This window comes from Schistocerca nitens, chromosome 7 (genome assembly GCF_023898315.1).
Source record: "Schistocerca nitens isolate TAMUIC-IGC-003100 chromosome 7, iqSchNite1.1, whole genome shotgun sequence".
NCBI classification, from domain to species: Eukaryota; Metazoa; Arthropoda; class Insecta; order Orthoptera; family Acrididae; genus Schistocerca; species Schistocerca nitens.
Window position 1 is genome coordinate 217,751,593 of NC_064620.1, and position 22,673 is coordinate 217,774,265.

A 22,673-nucleotide genomic window follows, 5' to 3' on the forward strand; every position below is an offset into this window, starting at 1 on the left:
TTTCATCTACAAAAATTGCAGTAAATATGCAGTCAATTAATCAATATTTTCACTAATCCATTTAGCAAAAAAAGTTCGAATCAATATGGATAGGGTTTTTATTCTTTTGTCTTTAAAAAAAAGCTGTGTTAAAGCAGGTTGTATAAAGCATACATACATAGAGTTTTGTCAACACATAGTATTTTATTATTTGCTGTTAGTCACTAAATATTATTCTGTACAGTCATGATATCTGATTTGAGCTATCTAAAATCCGATGAAAAAATTAAGCAATGTGTCTGGATATTTATCCCAATGTGCCTTCTTTGGTAATGCTTTTTCTGGAAATCTGATGGTCCCTATTTTCACACATCTTCGGCACCAATTCAAATTACCTATGTAGTTCCTATATCTCCCAATAATTTCAGTGACCTTGAATGTCTACTTTCAATTCCAGCTGATTTGTTTGTTTTCAGATCATTTAGTGCTCTGTCACAAGCATGACAGCATTACTTGATCACTAATTTCTTTCAAATCCACTTCCTCTTCCTTTCCTAACACTTTGGGACAGTTCCTCTTCATCTTACATGTCCCAGACAGACTTTTGATCTGTCTGCTCTTCTATGTTTAATGAGGGCTTTCCATCTGCACTTCACAGATTTATATTTTGCTACTCCAAAGTTTCATTTAATCTTCTTGTTCCCAATAACAACATATTTAACCAATTCCCCCATTTCCCCGCAGTTTCTTGATTTTCTCAGCATCAGCTTAAAAGATTCTAGCAGATGAATATGACACAGTGCAAAAAATTGTCATTGTTTATTTCAAAATCTGAAGGTAGTATCCCACTTTCTTCTGATAATTTATAGACTAATTAAGTGTAACTGTTGCTTTCCTCAGATATGAACATTTCTATATTTTATACTATGAAGACTGCAGAAATTCTCAGGTTGAAAGTTTCAAATGTCACATTGGTGAGAAGAATACTCAAAACAACCATCCAATGTTTTCAAATTCAATAATTTGTTTACTTTTACTTTAGCTGCAATCTTTTCAGTACTTATTGTAGCAGGTAACTTCATGAGCCATAATCCATTGAGAAAGATATAAACCCCTTGCAAAAATGGCAATTATTGCACTGATGCTGCATCCAGGACAACATAGACTGTTCACCTCTTCCATTTCAGCCTTCAAAGCGGAATAAGAAACTACATGGTCTGAGGAGGGGAAAAAAAAAATCCAACTACTGGTTGCTCAGTGAACAGTACAAAAGCATTACAGCAGGAATTTGTTTGGATGTCAGTGTGATGTGATACTTACAGCATAGATATCTTGGTAGCCATTAGGTGCCCCATTTGAACGGTGGCACTTGAATGTGAAATTATCTTTCGTAGTAGTTGAATTTACATACTGGATTGCTACGCGGCCTTCCACACTGCCCAAAGCATATCCTGCAATTTAATAGCCAGTATAAAGAAAAATATCCAAATTAAACAATGGCAAAATAAAACTTCTTACTATGGAGCAGCAGGCTTAATCATGAAAAAATAATTAACAAGCACACTACCCTCAGAAACTAGGAAAAAGGAGCAAGAGTTAATGAAAGTTACTAAGGACTGCAGGTAAACAGAGCGACTGTAAGACAGGCTGTGAAACATAGCACATTTACTTAACACAATTGAAGCAGTGTTGTATAGCATTTATTCCAATATTTCCTAGCTTTTATCCTGTCTTCAAAAGGTGACACCCTAATCAGAAGTTGCAGAAATGAAGATAAATGCTCACAGTGAACCGCAATTATTATCTGATTGCTTTGAAGAGCCAGGTAGTAGAACCAGGCAGAAATTATGTAACAGTCATTGGAAAAGGGTAATTCAAAGCTCAGAACAATTTGCAACAACACAATCACATTACGTAGATAACATCCCTCAATAACAATCAATAACCAAGATAAACATACACATATCAATTGACACAAAAAAGTGAAGCTGATAGCAAGAATGCCTGGACATGTATGAGGAATACACAGAGGCAAATAGAGCACCCAGTCGCAGAGCGTGCTCAACAGCACAGAATTCACAGTGCCTGCTTCAGCATACAGGTAATTGGAATTTTTCTACCTAGCACCCACATCTCACGACTTTGCAGACAGGAACTTGTTCTGCACAGTGGAGCATAGCGGCATATCCTGCTACAAGTGATATAAACCAAATGAAATGAATGGAAGTAATAATGATTCATATTTCAGCATTTCCGAAGATATTTAATTTATTTCATGTAACTGATCTTTATTCATTTCATCCACACTGGTACATTAATTTCATTTCAGCAAAAGTGTCTTCATGACTGTGAAGTCAAGGCCTCCATGAAATCCATCAACCACCTTCATGAGGGTGCTACTCCTAAATAACCCACGGGGCAATCTCTGGTTGCAGTATGCGGACATTGTACAAAAAAACATCAGTGACAATGGCAGTTTGAGTCAGACTTGAAGGTGTGCTCAGATAGCCTAATAGCTGAAGTTACTGGTAGTGAAAAGCAACGTATCCGGGTGTGTGTTCCAAACAAACGCAAATTTTCCATTTGTCAGGACATATTCATTAAACACAAAATATGGCTATTGATAGCAACAATGAGTATAATGTAACTCTGACAACAACATGAATGAAATTCCTGAATTGTAAATAGATAAAGCAGCTGTATACAACTTGATATTGTAATGCCAAAAAAATTGTTCATGTTTACATTCGTACTCCTGCTGCTAGCATGATCACAGGTAATGTGTGGCATTAATATTCTGTTAATTAAGGTTTTAACTGAATTCCAAAGAATATGATTCTGGTTGTTCCTAAAAAATCACGTGGAATGAACAAGCATAGTACCCAACTGGAGTTCATCCGCCACACAGTATTAACTGGCTGCTGTTGTACCTGCTACACTTGCCAAAGAGATTGATAGGACGAACTCCACAATGCCTTAGACATATAGTTTCTCTGTTACATTAAGGATCTGCAAATCATTCCTGGCACTCTTGAGAGGTGTTAGAGAAAGTTCAAATAGTGCCACTGAGCAATCTGTAGCTTTTATGAGAAAATATTTTCATATTAATAAACAAAACAATGTAATGGACTGTATTCTTTACATGTCAGTGATAAAAAAGATCAAAATTGAGATCAAAGTTATATTGATCCACAAATTAGCTTGCCAAACAATGAACCTGCTTTGAGAAGAAGTCCAAGAGGAAGTAACATTATATGTGGCAACTGTGACACTAAACAGAAGAAACGAGAAATAAAGAAAAGTAATGTTTCATTAATAATAACCTCCAAATCATGACAGCCGAAAGAATGATTGGAGCTGATGTAATTCGGGGACAACTGATAATTATAACAACATTGGGTGTTGAGAATTTAACATATGCTCCAGCATTATTCGTTGAAGTTTCAAGAACAAGAACACTACAGGTATCATCAACTGGTGCTTGCACAGATGCTGTAATTGTTGAGTCTCGCCCCTATGGAAGCAGACACTGCCCCCGCTACAACTGTCGTCGGAAGAGTGAAAACTGCTTTTAAATGGTGAGAATTGATGCGGCCAACATCACTGCTATGGAAGCAGACCAAACACCAATGCTGATGACAAGCAGACACCAGATGATTGTAAAAATTAATAAAGTCAGACTGAATTACCGGTGAGCATGTTTGTGAATTTTTATTAGTGAAAAAAGTAAAAAGACAGGACAAAAATTAACTATTTCTTTGTTAAAAAGTTTAATATCTTTTGTAAGATTAAAAATGACCAGTAATGATTTTGACAAAATAAAAAAGATAAGACATTTAAACAATTTCAACACATGATTATGGCTGTAGATATCAAGATCAAAATAGAGAGTTTAATCTTAGAATGGACAATTAAAATAAATAGTTAAATAATCAAAATAAATAAAAAAATAGAGAAATTGTCAACTGCCTTTGAGGCTTCTAACCAACATAATATAGACAGATTGGCTGAATTAAATGGTTGTATGACAAAACTTGACAAGCCTGAAAGATCTACATCTACATCTACATGATTACTCTGCAATTCACATTTAAGTGCTTGTCAGAGGGTTCATCGAACCACAATCATACTCTCTCTCTAGCATTCCACTCCCGAACAGCGCGCGGGAAAAACGAACACCTAAACCTTTCTGTTCGAGCTCTGATTTCTATTATTTTATTTTGATGATCATTCCTACCTATGTAGGTTGGGCTCAACAAAATATTTTCACATTCGGAAGAGAAAGTTGGTGACTGAAATTTCGTAACTAGATCTCGCCGCGATGAAAAACGTCTTTGCTTTAATGACTTCCATCCCAACTCGCATATCATATTTGCCACACTCTCTCCCCTATTACGTGATAATACAAAACGAGCTGCCCTTTTTTGCACCCTTTCGATGTCCTCCGTCAATCCCACCTGGTAAGGATCCCACACCGCGCAGCAATATTCTAATAGAGGACGAACGAGTTTAGTGTAAGTGTCTCTTTAGTGGACTTGTTGCATCTTCAAAGTGTCTTGCCAATGAAACGCAACCTTTGGCTCGCCTTCCCCACAATATTATCTATGTGGTCTTTCCAACTGAAGTTGTTCGTAATTTTAACACCCAGGTACTTAGTTGAATTGATAGCCTTGAGAATAGTACTATTTATCGAGTAATCAAATTCCAACGGATTTCTTTTGGAACTCATGTGGATCACATCACACTTTTCGTTATTTAGCGTCAACTGCCACCTGCCACACCATACAGCAATCTTTTCTAAATCGCTTTGCAACTGATACTGGTCTTCGGATGACCTTACTAGACGGTAAATTACAGCATCATCTGCTAACAACCTAAGAGAACTGCTCAGATTGTCACCCAGGTCATTTATATAGATCAGGAACCGCAGAGGTCCCAGGACGTTTCCCTGGGGAACACCTGATATCACTTCAGTTTTACTCGATGATTTGCCATCTATTACTACGAACTGCGACCTTCCTGACAGGAAATCACGAATCCAGTCGCACAACTGAGACGATACCCCATAGGCCCGCAGCTTGATTAGAAGTCGCTTGTGAGGAATGATGTCAAAAGCTTTCCGGAAATCTAGAAATACGGAATCAACTTGAGATCCCCTGTCGATAGCGGCCATTACTTCGTGCGAATAAAGAGCTAGCTGCGTTGCACAAGAACGATGTTTTCTGAAACCATGCTGATTACATATCAATAGATCGTTCCCTTCGAGGTTATTCATAATGTTTGAATACAGTATATGCTCCAAAACCCTACTGCAAACCGACGTCAATGATATAGGTCTGTAGTTCGATGGATTACTCCTACTACCCTTCTTAAACACTGGTGCGACCTGCGCAATTCTCCAATCTGTAGGTACAGATCTATCGGTGAGCGAGCGGTTGTATATGATTGCTAAGTAGGGAGCTCTTGTATCAGTGTAATCTGAAAGGAACCTAATCAGTATACAATCTGGACCTGAAGACTTGCCCGTATCAAGTGATTTGAGTTGCTTCGCAACCCCTAAGGTATCTTCTACCTCTAAGAAACTCGTGCTAGCAGCTGTTCGTGTTTCAAATTCTGGAATATTCCATTTGTCTTCCCTGGTGAAGGAATTTCGGAAAACTGCGTTCAATAACCCCGCTTTAGCGGCACAGTCATGGGTAACAGTACCATCGGCACTGCGCAGCGAAGGTATTGACTGCCTCTTGCCGCTTGTGTACTTTACATACGACCAGAATTTCTTCGGATTTTCTACCAAATTTCGAGACAATGTTTCATTGTGGAACCTATTAAAGGCATCTCGCATTGAAGTCCGTGCCAAATTTCGCGCATCTGTAAATTTTAGCCAATCTCCGGGATTTCGTGTTCTACTGAACTTCGCATGCTTTTTCCGTTGCCTCTGCAACAGCATTCGGACCTGTCTTGTGTACCATGGGGGATCAGTTCCATCTCTTACCAATTTATGAGGTATGAATCTCTCAATTGCTGTTGCTACTATATCTTTGAATTTGAGCCACATCTCGTCCACATTTGCATAGTCAGTTCGGAAGGAATGGAGATTGTCTCTTAGGAAGGGTTCTAGTGACACTTTATCCGCTTTTTTAAATAAAATTATTTTGCGTTTGTTTCTGGTGGATTTGGAAGAAACGGTATTAAGCCTAGCTACAACGACCTTGTGATCACTAATCCCTGTATCAGTCATGATGCTCTCTATTAGCTCTGGATTGTTTGTGGCTAAGAGGTCAAGTGTGTTTTCGCAACCATTTACAATTCGAGTGGGTTCGTGGACTAACTGCTCGAAATAATTTTCGGAGAAAGCATTTAGGACAATCTCGGAAGATGTTTTCTGCCTACCACCAGTTTTGAACAAGTATTTTTGCCAACATATCGAGGGAAGGTTGAAGTCCCCACCAACTATAACCGTATGAGTGGGGTATTTATTTGTTATGAGACTCAAATTTTCTCTGAACTGTTCCGCAACTATATCATCGGAGTCTGGGGATTGGTAGAAGGAGCCAATTATTAACTTAGTTCGGCTGTTAGCTATAACCTCCACCCATACCAGTTCGCACGGAGTATCTACTTCGACTTCACTACAAGATAAACCACTACTGACAGACACAAACACTCCACCACCAATTCTGCCTACTCTATCTTTCCTGAACACCGTCTGAGACTTTGTAAAAATTTCTGCAGAACTTATTTCAGGCTTTAGCCAGCTTTCTGTACCTATAACGATTTCAGCTTCTGTGCTTTCTATTAGCGCTTGAAGCTCAGGGACTTTCCCAGCACAACTACAACAATTTACAACTCCAATTGACTGTTCCTTGATCCAAGCATGTCCTGTATTTGCCATGCACCCTTTGAGATTGCAGCCCACCCCGTACTTTCCCGAGGCCTTCTAACCTAAAAAACTGCCCAGTCCACGCCACACACCATTGGCGCAAGTCAAGGAATCTGCAGCCAACACGGTCACAAAACCGTCTGAGCCTCTGATTCAGACCCTCCACCCGGCTCTGCACCAAAGGTCCGCAGTCGGTTCTGTCAATGATGCTGCAGATGGTGAGCTCTGCCTTCATCTCGTAAGCAAGACCGGCAGCCTTCACCAAATCAGATAGCCGCTGGAATCCAGAGAGAATTTCCTCAGATCCAAAGCGACACACATCATTAGTGCCGACATGTGCCATCACCTGCAGCTGGCTGCACCCTGTGCTCTTCATGGCATCCGGAAGGATCCTTTCCACATCAAGATGACTCCACCTGGAATGCACACGGATTGCACACTGGATCTTCCCCTCCTTAGCCGCCATATCCCTAAGGGGCCCCATTACGCGCCTAACATTGGAGCTCCCAACTACCAATAAGCCCACCCTCTGCGATTGCACGGACCTTGAAGGCTGAGAATCATCCTCTGAAACAGGGCAGGCAGCTGCATCTGGCTCAGCCAGAGACAGTACCTGAAACCTGCTTGTCAGATGCACCGGGGAGGCTTTCTGATCAGCCTCCGGGGACGTCTTTCGCTGCCTGCCACGCCTTGGAACGACCTCCCAATCAACCACAGGGGAGGGCTCAGCCCCACTGCGGGCAGCAACCGGGGCAACCACAGCGGCAGACTGATCGGGGGACAGACGGGATGAGGTTGACATTCCCGTGATACCCAAATCCGGCTCCCCACAGTGGTGCCCATTGGCAACAGCCTCAAGCTGCGCGATCGAAGTCAGCGCCGCCTGCAGCTGTGAGCGAAGGGATGCCAACTCAGCCCTCATCCAAACACAGCAATCACAGTCCCTGTCCATTCTAATCAATGTTGAACAACAGTTACTGAAACACGAGTCCGTGCCTAGATAACGCAAGGGAAACACGCAAAGAATGTATGAACTAACCTGTACAAATGCCTAACGACTGCGCTACAATCTGCCTGAATTTACGATTACAGTAACTAAAACTCAAAATTACACCTCCTATACGAAACTCACAAGCAATTTAAGTAAGAATCTATGAAGTAAACACAGAAACGAAGCTATATACATATCTTTCTGCACTGTCGATGTGCACTAACTGGGAGCTCAGTAAAAGTAAAGTTTACAGCAGAAACCACAAAGTAAAAATCTGATGTCATTGTAATCAGTGATCAATTAAACAATTTAAAACTTATGTTATGAGAAGAACTGGTTAAAAAGAAAATGTTTGAAAGAGGAGTTTAATAACAATTTAGAAGTTCTCCAAACTGAAGTCGTGCCAACTGTGCAGGAAGTATCAACTGATGTAAATCTCCAAACTAAATTACAGGAAGAGGGTTTCTTGGGTGTAGCAACTGACTTAAGGAAAAACAAACAGGAATTCAAATCTTTCAAGAAGAAGGTGAACTGTAACAATCACTTGATTACCGAACTGAAAGAAACATTTCAACTAAGTTAGATTTAAGAAGGGGAAACAGAGTCAGTGCCAGCAGATTTTGTACCCAGAATAGAACTTTTCGCGAGTAGGTTACAGGAAATTACTAAGCAGATGGTGTAGATTGATAACCAAACATGTATCAAAAGTATTTTGATTTGAGAGAGAAATTAGAGGAACCTGGAAACAGGGGAGAATTAAAAGAAAGTAATGTACCCTGACCACAAATGTCAGGAAATGCAAATGAGTGGTGGAAGGAATTTCGTCTAGAAGGCGGAAGAAATCTATCCAATACATCTCCATGTTTCAAGCCTGAAGGGGAAATACATCCTACAGTCATTTTACGAACATTTGAATATTTTTTCCACTAATACAGAATGATGAAAAGAAAATCAGATTCATAACAGGACATCTGAGGTCCAAAGTGGAAGAATGTGGAGCCCTTAATGCGAAGGAATTCCAGAATTGGAAAGATTTTGAGACACAATTGAAAGAGAAATAATGGACAGAGGGAGAACAGCAAAAACTAATCCTAGAACTGATGGACCCAAAACCATTCAACCTTTAAGGGGGTGGATTCTGGAAGTATTTTGAATGGCACCTTACAAGGGTAAAGTTCTTACATGAATCAATAAGTGAGAGTCATCTAATGAAGGTAATAATCAGTAAGATGCCCACCTACGTACATGAGAAAATGATTGGGAAGGATTGGTCAAGAGTCAGTTGAATATTAAGTTACTTGGAACTATTGGATAACCTTAATAAAGGTCACGAAGAGAGGGAAAAACAAACAGGAATTCAAATCTTTCAAGAAGAAGGTGAACTGTAACAATCACTTGATTACCGAACTGAAAGAAACATTTCAACTAAGTTAGATTTAAGAAGGGGAAACAGAGTCAGTGCCAGCAGATTTTGTACCCAGAATAGAACTTTTCGCGAGTAGGTTACAGGAAATTACTAAGCAGATGGTGTAGATTGATAACCAAACATGTATCAAAAGTATTTTGATTTGAGAGAGAAATTAGAGGAACCTGGAAACAGGGGAGAATTAAAAGAAAGTAATGTACCCTGACCACAAATGTCAGGAAATGCAAATGAGTGGTGGAAGGAATTTCGTCTAGAAGGCGGAAGAAATCTATCCAATACATCTCCATGTTTCAAGCCTGAAGGGGAAATACATCCTACAGTCATTTTACGAACATTTGAATATTTTTTCCACTAATACAGAATGATGAAAAGAAAATCAAATTCATAACAGGACATCTGAGGTCCAAAGTGGAAGAATGTGGAGCCCTTAATGCGAAGGAATTCCAGAATTGGAAAGATTTTGAGACACAATTGAAAGAGAAATAATGGACAGAGGGAGAACAGCAAAAACTAATCCTAGAACTGATGGACCCAAAACCATTCAACCTTTAAGGGGGTGGATTCTGGAAGTATTTTGAATGGCACCTTACAAGGGTAAAGTTCTTACATGAATCAATAAGTGAGAGTCATCTAATGAAGGTAATAATCAGTAAGATGCCCACCTACGTACATGAGAAAATGATTGGGAAGGATTGGTCAAGAGTCAGTTGAATATTAAGTTACTTGGAACTATTGGATAACCTTAATAAAGGTCACGAAGAGAGGTGGGGAAGGAATGGTCAGATTTCATCAGGGAAAACTAAATCCCACCACGGGAAAATTAAACCCCACCATGGACTGACAACAGGTAAAATTAGTTGTTACTGTACAGTAAAGGAAGAAAGAACTAATGAGCCATACATGAGGTTCAGATATAAAGAGAAAAAAATACTGGGCACAGATCGAATGAAGAAGGAAACGGGATTGCTGAAACTGAAGATATCAAAAAGGAAGGAATGTTTTAAGAGTCGATGTAATCTAAAATAGATTGACAGGTATAATGGAGAAATGAGAATTGCAACAAGTGTCAAAGTACCGCCAGCTGTAGATCGTAATGATTAAATTGATATTTTTTAGTTTTCTACACTGCACTGATAATAGTTTTGAGTAATAGGAAAGGATTTTTATAACTTTTGTACGCCTTTAATTGACTATAGTTAAGAAAGTGGGATTCTTAGCAGTGAGTTCTTGTAACACAAACCTACTGCAATTATGAAAATATAACTTTGTTTTCTCCATTATTAACCAAATTAGACCCTTACCCGCCAGTTATTTTCAGGTTTTTCCATTGTGATGGTAGGGTAAAGAGAAAATGCTCTGCAGGGCAAGTAATCATCAAACCAGGGAAGTATCATATACCAGGGAATTGTCACGATCAGTGACTGCAAATCTTTAACTTGACTGACAATTAAGTCAAATTTTTGCAAATAGTAGTGCTTTGTAATTTCTGTACTGGGATGTTTTGTAGCAATGTAACTTGTAATGGGTTGAAATTATGTTATAATTTGTGTCTAGGTTAATGTCATTAAGCTATAATTTAATACGTTTTGTGGACAAACTACACTTTTAAGGATCTTAAAACAGCCAATGTACTTGGCTAAAAGTGGTCAGTGAAGAGCATTGTCTTGTTCAAGTAAGATGTGTTAAGGCTCTCACGTACATTTGTACTGGGACAATGGGGAGATGTCCAATACCCAGTAGCAGAGCATGCCCTCCAGCATAATTCTAGGGACCTAGGAACCTGCTACACCGTATGTGCCATTTGGCTTCTCCCACCCAACACCAGTCCCTCGGAACTGCGGAGATGGGAACTTGCACTCCAACACATCCTTTCATCCCGCCATCCCCCTTGACTGAACCTACATTAAACAACCTCACTTCCATTTACTCTTCAGTATTCTCCTCTTTCCCTTTCCTCTCTAGCCATTCACGCTTTCTTTTCATCCTACATAGTTGTGTTTATCTTTACACTATATACCCCTTTACTTCTGTATGCATCCTCTTTGGTTTGAAGCTGGCACAGTACTTACAGTATAATATCTTTGGCTTCCCTCTGACAACCATGCCTCCATCCTTACTATCCTCCCTGTTTTCCTTTCCCTGTTGCTTCATAACCTGGGTTGTGAGTAACTGAATCCACTTTCCCTTCTTCCCTTTCTTTCCCCTCTCTCCTCCCTGATGAATGAACAAAGGTCCGAAAGCTAGGAACGTAAATTTTCTGTTCTGTTTTGTGTATCTATCGGCTGTACTGAGCTGAGGTAAGTACTGACCAGCCCCTCTATCTCTTTGTTAGTATTTGTTTCACATCTTTATTCGAGATTTTCCATTAATTATTTAAATCCTGATTTTAGCCCTTTTTTTCAGGTACTATGGTGTTAAGCATAATCTGACTTCTGTAAACAAAGTCATCATCACAATGGATTAAACTTGATTATATACCTGCATTATAAAAGAAAGTTGAATATATTTTGATGATTTACTTCCTAATCAGGCAACTTTATAGATATGTGATAGTAAATACCTTCCATGGGAAAGTTCTATTCAATATAACTTTTTTATAATGAATCAGCTGGAAGTTAATTACAGTTGTTAACAAAGATTAATTTGATGAAACAGTTGCTAAAGGACTATTCTTGTTGTACTTACTACATCTGAGGGATACAAACCTATATACATATATAAAGCTAAAAGATCAATCTTGTTTGTGAAAAGAGTATTCAAACTGAAATTGTGTAATAAGTCACAGTTTCTCGATGTTTTGCTAATTACAAACAGATATTTATGTGAAACCTGTGTTGTCAAAAATAGTAAATGCTTTCTCATGTGAGGTATAATGTGATCTGAGAAAATAAAAAAAATAAATGAAAGAGTGACAACCGACTGCATAACGCCATAATCTCCTATTAAGTTATATTGGCTGGAGAACATAACTCATTGTGCACAGTGTCACTTACAAGCCAGAAGATTCATAAAATATGAGGGGGAATTGTTTGTGTATGTAAAAACAACTATACAGGGTGTTACAAAAAGGTACGGCCAAACTTTCAGGAAACATTCCTCACACACAAATAAAGAAAAGATGTTATGTGGACATGTGTCCCGAAACGCTTAATTTCCATGTTAGAGCTCATTTTAGTTTCATCAGTATGTACTGTACTTCCTCGATTCACCACCAGTTGGCCCACTTGAAGGAAGGTAATGTTGACTTCGGTGCTTGTGTTGACATGCGACTCATTGCTCTACAGTACTAGCATCTAGCACATCAGTATGTAGCATCAACAGGTTAGTGTTCATCACGAACGTGGTTTTGCAGTCAGTGCAATGTTTACAAATGTGGAGTTTGCAGATGCCCATTTGATGTATGGATTAGCACGGGCCAATAGCCATGGCGCGGTACGTTTGTATCGAGACAAATTTCCAGAACGAAGGTGTCCCGACAGGAAGACGTTCGAAGCAACTGATCGGATCTTAGGGAGCACGGAATATTCCAGCCTATGACTCGCGACTGGGGAAGACCTAGAACGACGAGGACACCTGCAATGGACGAGGCAATTCTTCGTGCAGTTGACGATAACCCTAATGTCAGCGTCAGAGAAGTTGCTGCTGTACAAGGTAATGTTGACCACGTCACTGTATGGAGAGTGCTATGGGAGAACCAGTTGTTTCCGTACCATGTACAGCGTGTGCAGGCACTATCAGCAGCTGATTGGCCTCCACGGGTACACTTCTGCGAATGGTTCATCCAACAATGTGTCCATCCTCATTTCAGTGCAAATGTTCTCTTTACGGATGAGGCTTCATTCCAACGTGATCAAATTGTAAATTTTCACAATCAACATGTGTGGGCTGACGAGAATCCGCACGCAATTGTGCAATCACGTCACCAACACAGATTTTCTGTGAACGTTTGGGCAGGCATTGTTGGTGATGTCTTGATTGGGCCCCATGTTCTTCCACCTATGCTCAATGGAGCACGTTATCATGATTTCATACGGGATACTCTACCTGTGCTGCTAGAACATGTGACTTTACAAGTACGACACAACATGTGGTTCATGCACGATGGAGCTCCTGCACATTTCAGTTGAAGTGTTCGTACGCTTCTCAACAACAGATTCGGTGACCGATGGATCGGTAGAGGCGGACCAATTCCATGGCCTCCACGCTCTCCTGACCTCAACCCTCTTGACTTTCATTTATGGGGGCATTTGAAAGCTCTTGTCTACGCAACCCCGGTACCAAATGTAGAGACTCTTCATGCTCGTATTGTGGACGGCTATGATACAATACGCCATTCTCCAGGGCTGCATCAGCGCATCAGGGATTCCATGCAACGGAGGGTGGATGCATGTATTCTCGCTAACAGAGGACATTTTGAACATTTCCTGTAACAAAGTGTTTGAAGCCACGCTGGTACGTTCTGTTGCTGTGTGTGTTTCCATGCCATGATAAATGTGATTTGAAGAGAAGTAATAAAATGAGCCCTAAAATGGAAAGTAAGCGTTTCTGGACACACGTCCACATAACATATTTTCTTTCTTTGTGTGTGAGGAATGTTTCCTGAAAGTTTGGCCGTACCTTTTTGTAACACCCTATATACATACAGAACTTTGAATTTCCTTTTCATGTTTACACTGTTGAATACTATAGTTACTATCAGAAACAGACTTTCTTACCCTTGATTGGGCAGTTAGTAAGGAGGCTATGTAATGTCACAAAATTGCCCATGTTTACATTTGTACTCCTACTACTAGTGCAATCAGGGTTATGTGTTCCACTAATATACTATTATTTAAGGTTTTAATTGTATTCCAAAAGAATTTAATTCTGTTAGTTCCTTTTTTTAATCTGTTTTTTATTTTCACATGAGGCAAACGAGCATCATGACTGAATGAAGTTCGTTTGCCACATAGCATAAAGTGGACTCTGTAGCGCCTGCTGTGCTCACCAATGAAACTGATTGGACAAACTCCATGATGCCTCAGATATTAAGCAATTTGTAGCTTTTATGAGGAAATATATTAATAATAGTATACAAAAAGAGGGTATATCAGCAATAAAAATAGATCAAAACTGAGAACACAATTATATACTGAACTACGAATTAGCTGCATTTCCCCCAAACTGATTAAACCAGATTGTGAGTAGTCCAAGGGGAAGAAACATTATAATATCCTAAAGCCTGACTAGCTGTTAAGTTTGCTTTAAGATTCCTATATGTACACTATGGTTAGCAAAGTTTTTAACCTCTTCTGTGTTCTATCATCACAAAGTAATAAACAAAACTTCTTGAACTACATGGAAGGGATGATTTCATCTCCATTAGTTCGAGTCAAATGTTATCTTAATTTTATTCACCTGTAGGTGACTTCTTTTTGTCACGGAAAATTGCAACACATCGATGTTGATACTTGAGGGGTGATTCAATACGTTTGTACTCCTGGGGTTTCCCTTCCAATTGATACACTATGAGTCCTCGGCCGGCAGTACCTACCACTGCCATTGGAAAATCCTGAAACATAGTTGATGACACAGAAATATAAAAAAATTGGCCAATACCAAATCAGTTATTTTTTACTGCTTACTATTTTTAAAATTAAGACACAAGAAATTTTATTATTATTACTGTAATTTTGTTTCATTTTAGGGGTGTATGGCAGACTGTTCATTTTTTGTCCTTACGAGGTTAGGTAATACAGCACTATACATACTTTAAATGCAAATAATACTATCACACGTTGTGGAACAATTGATGGAATATAATGGCAGTTCCAAAAATAGGAAGTGTAGTACTATAAAAATACCAATTAATACATGGAAAGAAACATACTCAGAGCATTACAAAAGGCAAACTCAGGAAATAAAGCTTTTCAATCAAGGTTGTATCTGTACCTAGAGATTGTGCCCTAATTAGACCCATCAGAGTATACTATAACATGGTTGTAGTAACTTTAGTACTCCTGCTGGACTTTCAAATGGAAGATATACATATGCTGATATGCATAACATTGCCCACATGTCGAGGGCACCTCCAACAGGGTATGCAATGACATTGCAGGCTGCTGCATGAAATTCTATAGGGGGACAACATAAGACTGCTTGTTGAATAGCTTGCCCTCAATTTTTCTTTGCTAGCTGCTGGGTAACTAGTGATGGGACTGTAACATGCAATCCAAGAGCTGGTATAACATTTCTGTACAGAGCTTCTATTTGATAAGCATGTTGTTTCCACTACTGTAAGACTTACTTGGAACTGTACTTAATATTATAATTGCCATACATTTGCACAACAAAGTAGTATGCTTGGACTTAACATAAATTGAATCAGGAACTATTAATGTTTGGTTTTTGTGAATTAATGTGCAATTCAGTCTGTTGTTACAAAGTGCTAATTTGGCCCCATAGTGAGGGTTACAAAAGTAACCATTTAAAATTTCTTTGAACACAGACTTAAAATCATGTTCTGAAATACTCTTAGAAACCAGAGGTTGTAAACAACTTCCCAATCTGATGAGCATTGTTTCAAAACATATTATATCCACCAACTGACAAAATTGAGGTTAATACACTTTTATATAGTTTCTGAAGCAATTTTCATGTTATGAAACTGTAACAAATCTTATTCACTAACACTGTAAATTGCTGCTGAAAACTAGCTGTTGTTTCAAATCATATCAATCCTCTATAGAGTGTGTTTCAAACTGTATTGTGACTAACATTAACACTACATGAAGCTGATTAGTTACTTTGCTCAGCTGATTATGCTGACAACAAGCATACTTTTCTCTGCAATGCTAAATCTACATCTTCAACAACAGCTGCTGTCTGCAAAAGAAGAGCTTTTTCATTTATGAAGGAAAAAATTTCTGCAAGTGATAATTAAAGAGGTGGCCAAAAGCAGTAAAAGAAAATTTGTCCATCAGTAGAGTGAGTTAAACAACGAGGAGGAAGATTGGTGTTTAATATCCCGTTGACAGGGAGGTCATAAGAGACAGAGGACAAGCTCAGATTAGGTAAGGATGGGGAAGAAAATCAGCTGTGCCTTTTCAAAGGAATCATCCTGGTACTTGCCTGAAGCAATTTAAGGAAATCATGCAAAACCTACATCAGGATGGCCGGGCGCAGTTTGAACTGTCCTCGTAAATGCGAGTCCAGTATGCTAAGTCCTGTGCCACCTCGTTCGATGTGAAGCAAAGAAGGCTGATGTGAATAATGTTTTCGGGATAACTGGAGCAGCATAGGAGATTTATATTTCTATGCTAACATTTAATATTAAATTGCTATGGTAAATGGCAATGAGGAAAAAGTAAGTACTGTATGTCAGTTTGTGGTTGCTTGGAAGAAGGAGAACTGAACCAAATTTGAAGAGAAACCAATAGGATGGTCATTATGGACATACTATAAATCAAAACATTTAACCATAAGATTTAGATTTTGGATTGACCATTTCAATAACAACACAAACAAGTATTTACATAACACTGTATATCATTAAAGAATTATAGCAGAAACAGGTTGTTAATTATATATCAGAATGATTAATGTGAATATTTTTATTGCATAATAACATGGTTTTCAATAACAACATGTTGGTTTGATACAAATCCTATTAAAGTCAATTGACAAATATACATTAGAATGTATATTGTGAAAAATTTAATTTTGCATTAAAAGACAATGCTCTTCTATAGTAATAACAAAAATAATTGGTTACCTATGTATTTACTTTATTACGATTTTTGTTTATATATTTTACAGATTACTGGATCAATGGATATTAAATCCAAATCATTTTCCTTGAACCTGAAGAACCCAACTGCAAATAGATTCCACTTTTTCATGTTTTTAGAAGTAAGCCTCAATCACAATACCTTCATATTTCACAACAGTAAAATTTTGTTTCCTGAACATAAAAGATTTGAAATGATGCTCCTCATCTGTTAAGGATAGCATTTTACCTCCACATCTATGGTTAACATGAAACCATAATGGTTTTGTTGTTTGAAGAGCCACTTCACTGTAGAGTGTACACCATTTTGGAAAGCTGGTAAGTATGAAAGTGACAAAGTGCTGTATGTTTGTTGCAGCAAGAAGAGATGCAATATGATGGCAAGTGGTGTCTCACCAGCCTCAACACCCCACAAGCTTTTGCTTTTGTTACATGTCTCATTCTCTTGAATGAAAAGGCTGTAATTTTCAGATATGGACATTGAAATGAAGCATATCTTGTGCAACTGTAATCCAGCCAGCATTACAGAAAAGCCTTACAGAATTTCAGAATGTGTGTTCAGTCTGGTTCTCATGGTTTGTGGCTCAGGTGTGTAAGATGATGGGTGACTTATGGATTTGAGATATTTTAGATGTGAGAAAACATGAAATTTCTTGGTGGAAAGTTATGTTTATATTTTGAGTGCCCTTCATCCATAATCATGAACGTGAACATATACAGGGTTATTACAAATGATTGAAGCGATTTCACAGCTCTACAATAACTTTATTATTTGAGATATTTTCACAATGCTTTGCACACACATACAAAAACTCAAAAAGTTTTTTCACAAATGTTCGATATGTGCTCCTTTAGTGATTCGGCAGACATCAAGCCGATAATCAAGTTCCTCCCACACTTGGCGCTGCATGTCCCCATCAATGAGTTCGAAAGCATCGTTGATGCGAGCTCGCAGTTCTGGCACATTTCTTGGTAGAGGAGGTTTAAACACTGAATCTTTCACATAACCCCACAGAAAGAAATCGCATGGGGTTAAGTCGGGAGAGCGTGGAGGCCATGACATGAATTGCTGATCATGATCTCCACCACGAACGATCCATCGGTTTTCCAATCTCCTGTTTAAGAAATGCCGAACATCATGATGGAAGTGCGGTGGAGCACCATCCTGTTGAAAGATGAAGTCGGCGCTGTCGGTCTCCAGTTGTGGCATGAGCCAATTTTCCGCGGGCTACGCGTGAAACTTGCCCGCATGTGTTCAACCGTTTCTTCGCTCACTGCAGGCCGACCGGTTGATTTCCCCTTACAGAGGCATCCAGAAGCTTTAAACTGCACATACCATCGCCGAATGGAGTTAGCAGTTGGTGGATCTTTGTTGAACTTCGTCCTGAAGTGTCGTTGCACTGTTATGACTGAGTGATATGAGCGCATTTCAAGCACGACATACGCTTTCTCGGCTCCTGTCGCCATTTTGTCTCACTGCGCTCTCGAGCGCTCTGGCGGCAGAAACCTGAAGTGCGGCTTCAGCCGAACAAAACTTTATGAGTTTTTCTACGTATCTGTAGTGTGTCGTCACCATATGTCAATGAATGGAGCTACAGTGAATTTATGAAATCGCTTCAATCATTTGTAATAGCCCTGTACTGTTCTTCCCGAAGATAACTTAAAACACGAGTGGACAACCGGCAGCACGCAGCCCAGACCCAGCCTCCACTGGTTTCAATTTGGCCTGCGGCAGAAATTCGTACTCTGTCTGTGACACATTTTCAGATGTTCACCATTCTATTGTTCGCATTATTCCAGTTTGGCTTCTGCATAATACTGCTGATATATGCCAAGTGATTTATACTTTTAAACTCTTTAAAATAAACAAAAAAGTGACGTTTCTTTTGTGTTACAGTAACAATCCATGCCTATGCAACCAGTCATTGAAAGTATTTTTGGACAAATATTTAAAAAAATGCCTGCTAATAAAGTTTGGTGATATTAGTACATTTATGTTTAAAACTCTGTAATGACCTGCTTGTGGCCATATATCATGAATTTATTCCTAATCACTTTTCAACTAGGATTGCTTGTTTCATTGCCATATTTTGCCTTTCTGTTCTTTCTCACACTAACATCAGTAAATACTTCTTGTCTACTGTGAACACATTAGATCACTGCAACTGTTGAAACTGAAGGTAATTTATAAATAATTAGCTGCAACCAGCTGCTTTTATTATTGACATTTATTTTTCCATGATGACATTTATTTATATGCCATGAATGTTGTTTCTTACGAACAACATTGCATAATTTTGTAATGGAAGATTTTATGGCAGCTACTGTAAAACACTGTAAGTAAAGAAACAATGTTGACTAAATGTAAATAAATGCAAACATCTGAAAATGGAATGAACAGATAATGAATTTACTCTCAAAAACACTTGTTCTGAGGTACAATTTATTGACATGGCACATCGGGAAAGGGGTGCCATTCATACCGGTGTGTTGTGTTATACACATTAACATCATGGGAACTACAGTTTTAACTTCATGTGCTAGGAGTGTTGCTGTCGCGTCACGTGACAAGCCAGCCCGCAAGTTTAAGTAAGAATTTGAATCAGGCCTGTGGGTCACCAAAGGGTGCCCATGTGCCTCATCATTTAGCACATGCCTCCAACCTATTATCTGACAACTGAAGGTGATTGATTGATTGATTGATTGATTGAGGGGGAGGGGGGTTATGGGACGAAACGGCAAGGTCATCAGTCCTGCAATTGGAAATCATGTCTATTAGGAAAACTACAAGGTAACAAAAACATCCACATAAACAATCACTGAATAGGGTTTTACACTGTATACAATATTCTATTAATAACTATAGCAAACATGGCTACATTTAAAATAAGTTATTGGTAGATGCTACTGTTCTGACCAAAACAGTTAAGGGGACATTGTACGTGAAATTCATTGAAATTTGACATTTTCTGTTTTCTACTCCAGAATGTACTTTGGACTTCCTGAACATTTTGGTATACATTAAAAACAGACAATTGAGAGACCTTCAAATGATATTTTGAATATTGACATGACTGTCAAATTTCACAGCTACGCTTATACTGCCACAGTTGAGAAGTCATATCTTGGGAACTACACAGTCTAGAAGGCTGTGAATTGCTTTGTTTTGTGCCTACTGCTACGTCTCAGAAGTTGGCATTACAAATAAACAAATCAGTCCTTAGTTTATTTATGTATAAAAAGAAATATAAGTTAGCTTACTCCAAAAATAGCCGATAATCACACTACTTTCAATGAAAACTAGTATCAGAAAAGTAATTGATGAATTACAGGAAAATTTTGGGAAGGCCATTCGAGATAACTGTGACAATTTAGAGAAGATTAAAAGAGCTGCGTGGAGCACTTTCTTTCATCAAATATCAACCAATGAAAAGCCATGTCATGCTTTGTGTCCACCTCCACCAAACACTTGGTGTAAATATAGGCAAGCTGAATTTTCTGGCACCCTGCATGAATTTACACATAAACATTCTTTTTCTTTGACAGTAATGGAGGCAATCAAACCTATTTACAGAGATTTGGCAAATCCTGAGCTACTAAAGAAGTGTTTACATGGGAAGACCCAGAATGTTAATGAGTCCTTCAATAATGTTGTAGGGTGTCGTGTGCCTGAAAAAGTATTTGTTGGCCTTATGACTCTAAAGTTAGCAGTGCCTGATGCTGTAATAACTTTTAATGGTGGGAACTATGGAAGACTTAAGGTTCTGGAGAAGTTAGGGTAAGATTTGGACAGAACACAGCTAAAGGACTGCGGGAACTGGATGAGCTTCATGTACGTGAAGCAGAGTTAGCTGCCAAATGACAAAAGAAGCAAGAAAGAAAAAGAGGATGCAAGCTCTGGGCTGTTGTGACACTGAAGAAGACACAGACTATGGGCCAGGGCAATTCTAGTGGACAAAAGACACACAAATGTAAGTCTGTCTAAGAACTTTTAATAAAAAAAGTTTTAAACCTCAACACCCCGAACTACATTTTTTGCAATAAATGACCCGTTTTCTACAATCGTACTGATGGTAGAGACATGAAATTTTCACAGCATGCCAAGTGTGAGATTCAACACATATGGAACTAGAATAATTAAAATATCTGGAGTTGTTTTGGTTTTATGTTCATTTATTTACAAAATTTTGTCAAAAAATTTGAGCATTTGGAAAAAAAAAAGATAACATGCCTCACAATACAATTTAGTAATAATTCTAGTTCGGTGTATCTAGAAAGGCGCATTCAATAATTATAGAAAATTGTAAGTTGGTGTTTCAAAAAGTTTCCAAGATAATGGGCCACAGAATTCAATAATTGAACTTTGGCGGCATAGGGTATACAAAGTCCCCATAAGGAAGGCATGGCCCACAAAAGTCTAAAGAAATTTTTGTAGAGAAACGATCACAAGAAGATGAGAGTCATCAATAGAAGCCACATCACTGGAGATGGTACCAATGACACTGTGCCTCAAGTTGTCTGAGAAGGATATACTTCTCTACAGCCACCCCCAGTAGGTAAGTTATCAATGGTGTATAACCATGAATTCACAATAGATGTGACTTCAGAGTTTCTTAGTTTCTAGAGCCTATTTTAACCAGTTGCTCACTATATCCTGCAAAGTCTCTCCCACACAGCTTGAAATAACAATACTGTGTTAACTATTTTGACACATACAGCCCTTCCTTGGATTGAAGAGAGGAACTACAATTGCCTCCCTCCAGGAATTAGTACATTGTTGTATACAAGATTTGGTCAAATGAAGTGAGTAGGTTTCCTTTTCCTGTCCATTAAAATGCTGCAACATTTTATTCTGCAAGTGGGACAATATTTAAATCCAATGTTGATAGGGGACATAATATTTTTCACATGGCTTAGAGGCAGTTGTGTTGTTTTTTTATGATGGCAATCAGATCCCATCTCTTCCTTTTTAGAGGTGACAGAAAGCCTCGTTTTAGCTAGCTACAGCTGCAATGCTAGTATAATGCTCTGACTTTCTCTGGTCAGTACTCTAGTGACTGTCTAGGAGCTGTTAGGAGACTGCCCGGACTCTATAAGTACAGATATTTTGCATGATGTCTGCTCGTGTCTGTGTATGTGCGGATGGATATGTGTGTGTGTGCGCGAGTGTATACCTGTCCTTTTTTCCCCCAAGGTAAGTCTTTCCGCTCCCGGGATTGGAATGACTCCTTACCCTCTCCCTCAAAACCCACATCCTTTCATCTTTCCCTCTCCTCCCCTCTTTCCTGACGAAGCAACCGTTGGTTGCAAAAGCTAGAATTTTGTGTGTATGTTTGTGTTTGTTTGTGTGTCTGTCGACCTGCCAGCACTTATATATATATATATATATATATGTGGTTATAATAGAGGGAAACATTCCACGTAGGAAAAATATATCTAAAAAAAAAGATGATGTGACTTACCAAATGAAAGTGCTGCCAGGTCGACAGACACACAAACAAACACAAACATACACACAGAATTCAAGCTTTCGCAAAAAACTGTTGCCTCATCAGGAAAGAGGGAAGGAGAGGGAAAGACGAAAGGATGTGGGTTTTAAGGGAGAAGGTAAGGAGTCATTCCAATCCCG

General features: G+C 38.8%; 2 protein-coding genes across 3 annotated transcripts in view; one reads left to right on the forward strand and one right to left on the reverse strand.

Annotated features, from left to right (window-relative positions):
* Positions 1 to 17,164, forward strand: part of LOC126195432 (uncharacterized) — a 455,740-nt gene extending 438,576 nt beyond the window's left edge. Inside the window, exon 11 of one of the 2 annotated variants that reach the window (XM_049934049.1) lies at positions 17,074 to 17,164. In XM_049934049.1, the coding sequence (XP_049790006.1) occupies positions 17,074 to 17,116 (43 nt within the window). In that variant the 3' untranslated portion in view covers positions 17,117 to 17,164. Of the gene's footprint in view, positions 1 to 11,679; positions 11,804 to 17,073 lie in introns of those variants that run through there. The other variant, XM_049934046.1, reaches the window with a different exon arrangement.
* The window catches only part of LOC126195433 (protein Rae1), a 39,795-nt gene that overhangs the window by 9,833 nt on the left and 7,289 nt on the right, over positions 1 to 22,673 (reverse strand). The window contains exons 5-6 of the mRNA XM_049934051.1: positions 14,674 to 14,827; positions 1,300 to 1,430 (exon numbers count right to left, since the gene is read on the reverse strand). Coding sequence (XP_049790008.1) covers positions 1,300 to 1,430; positions 14,674 to 14,827 — 285 coding nt within the window. The remainder of the gene's footprint in view (positions 1 to 1,299; positions 1,431 to 14,673; positions 14,828 to 22,673) is intronic.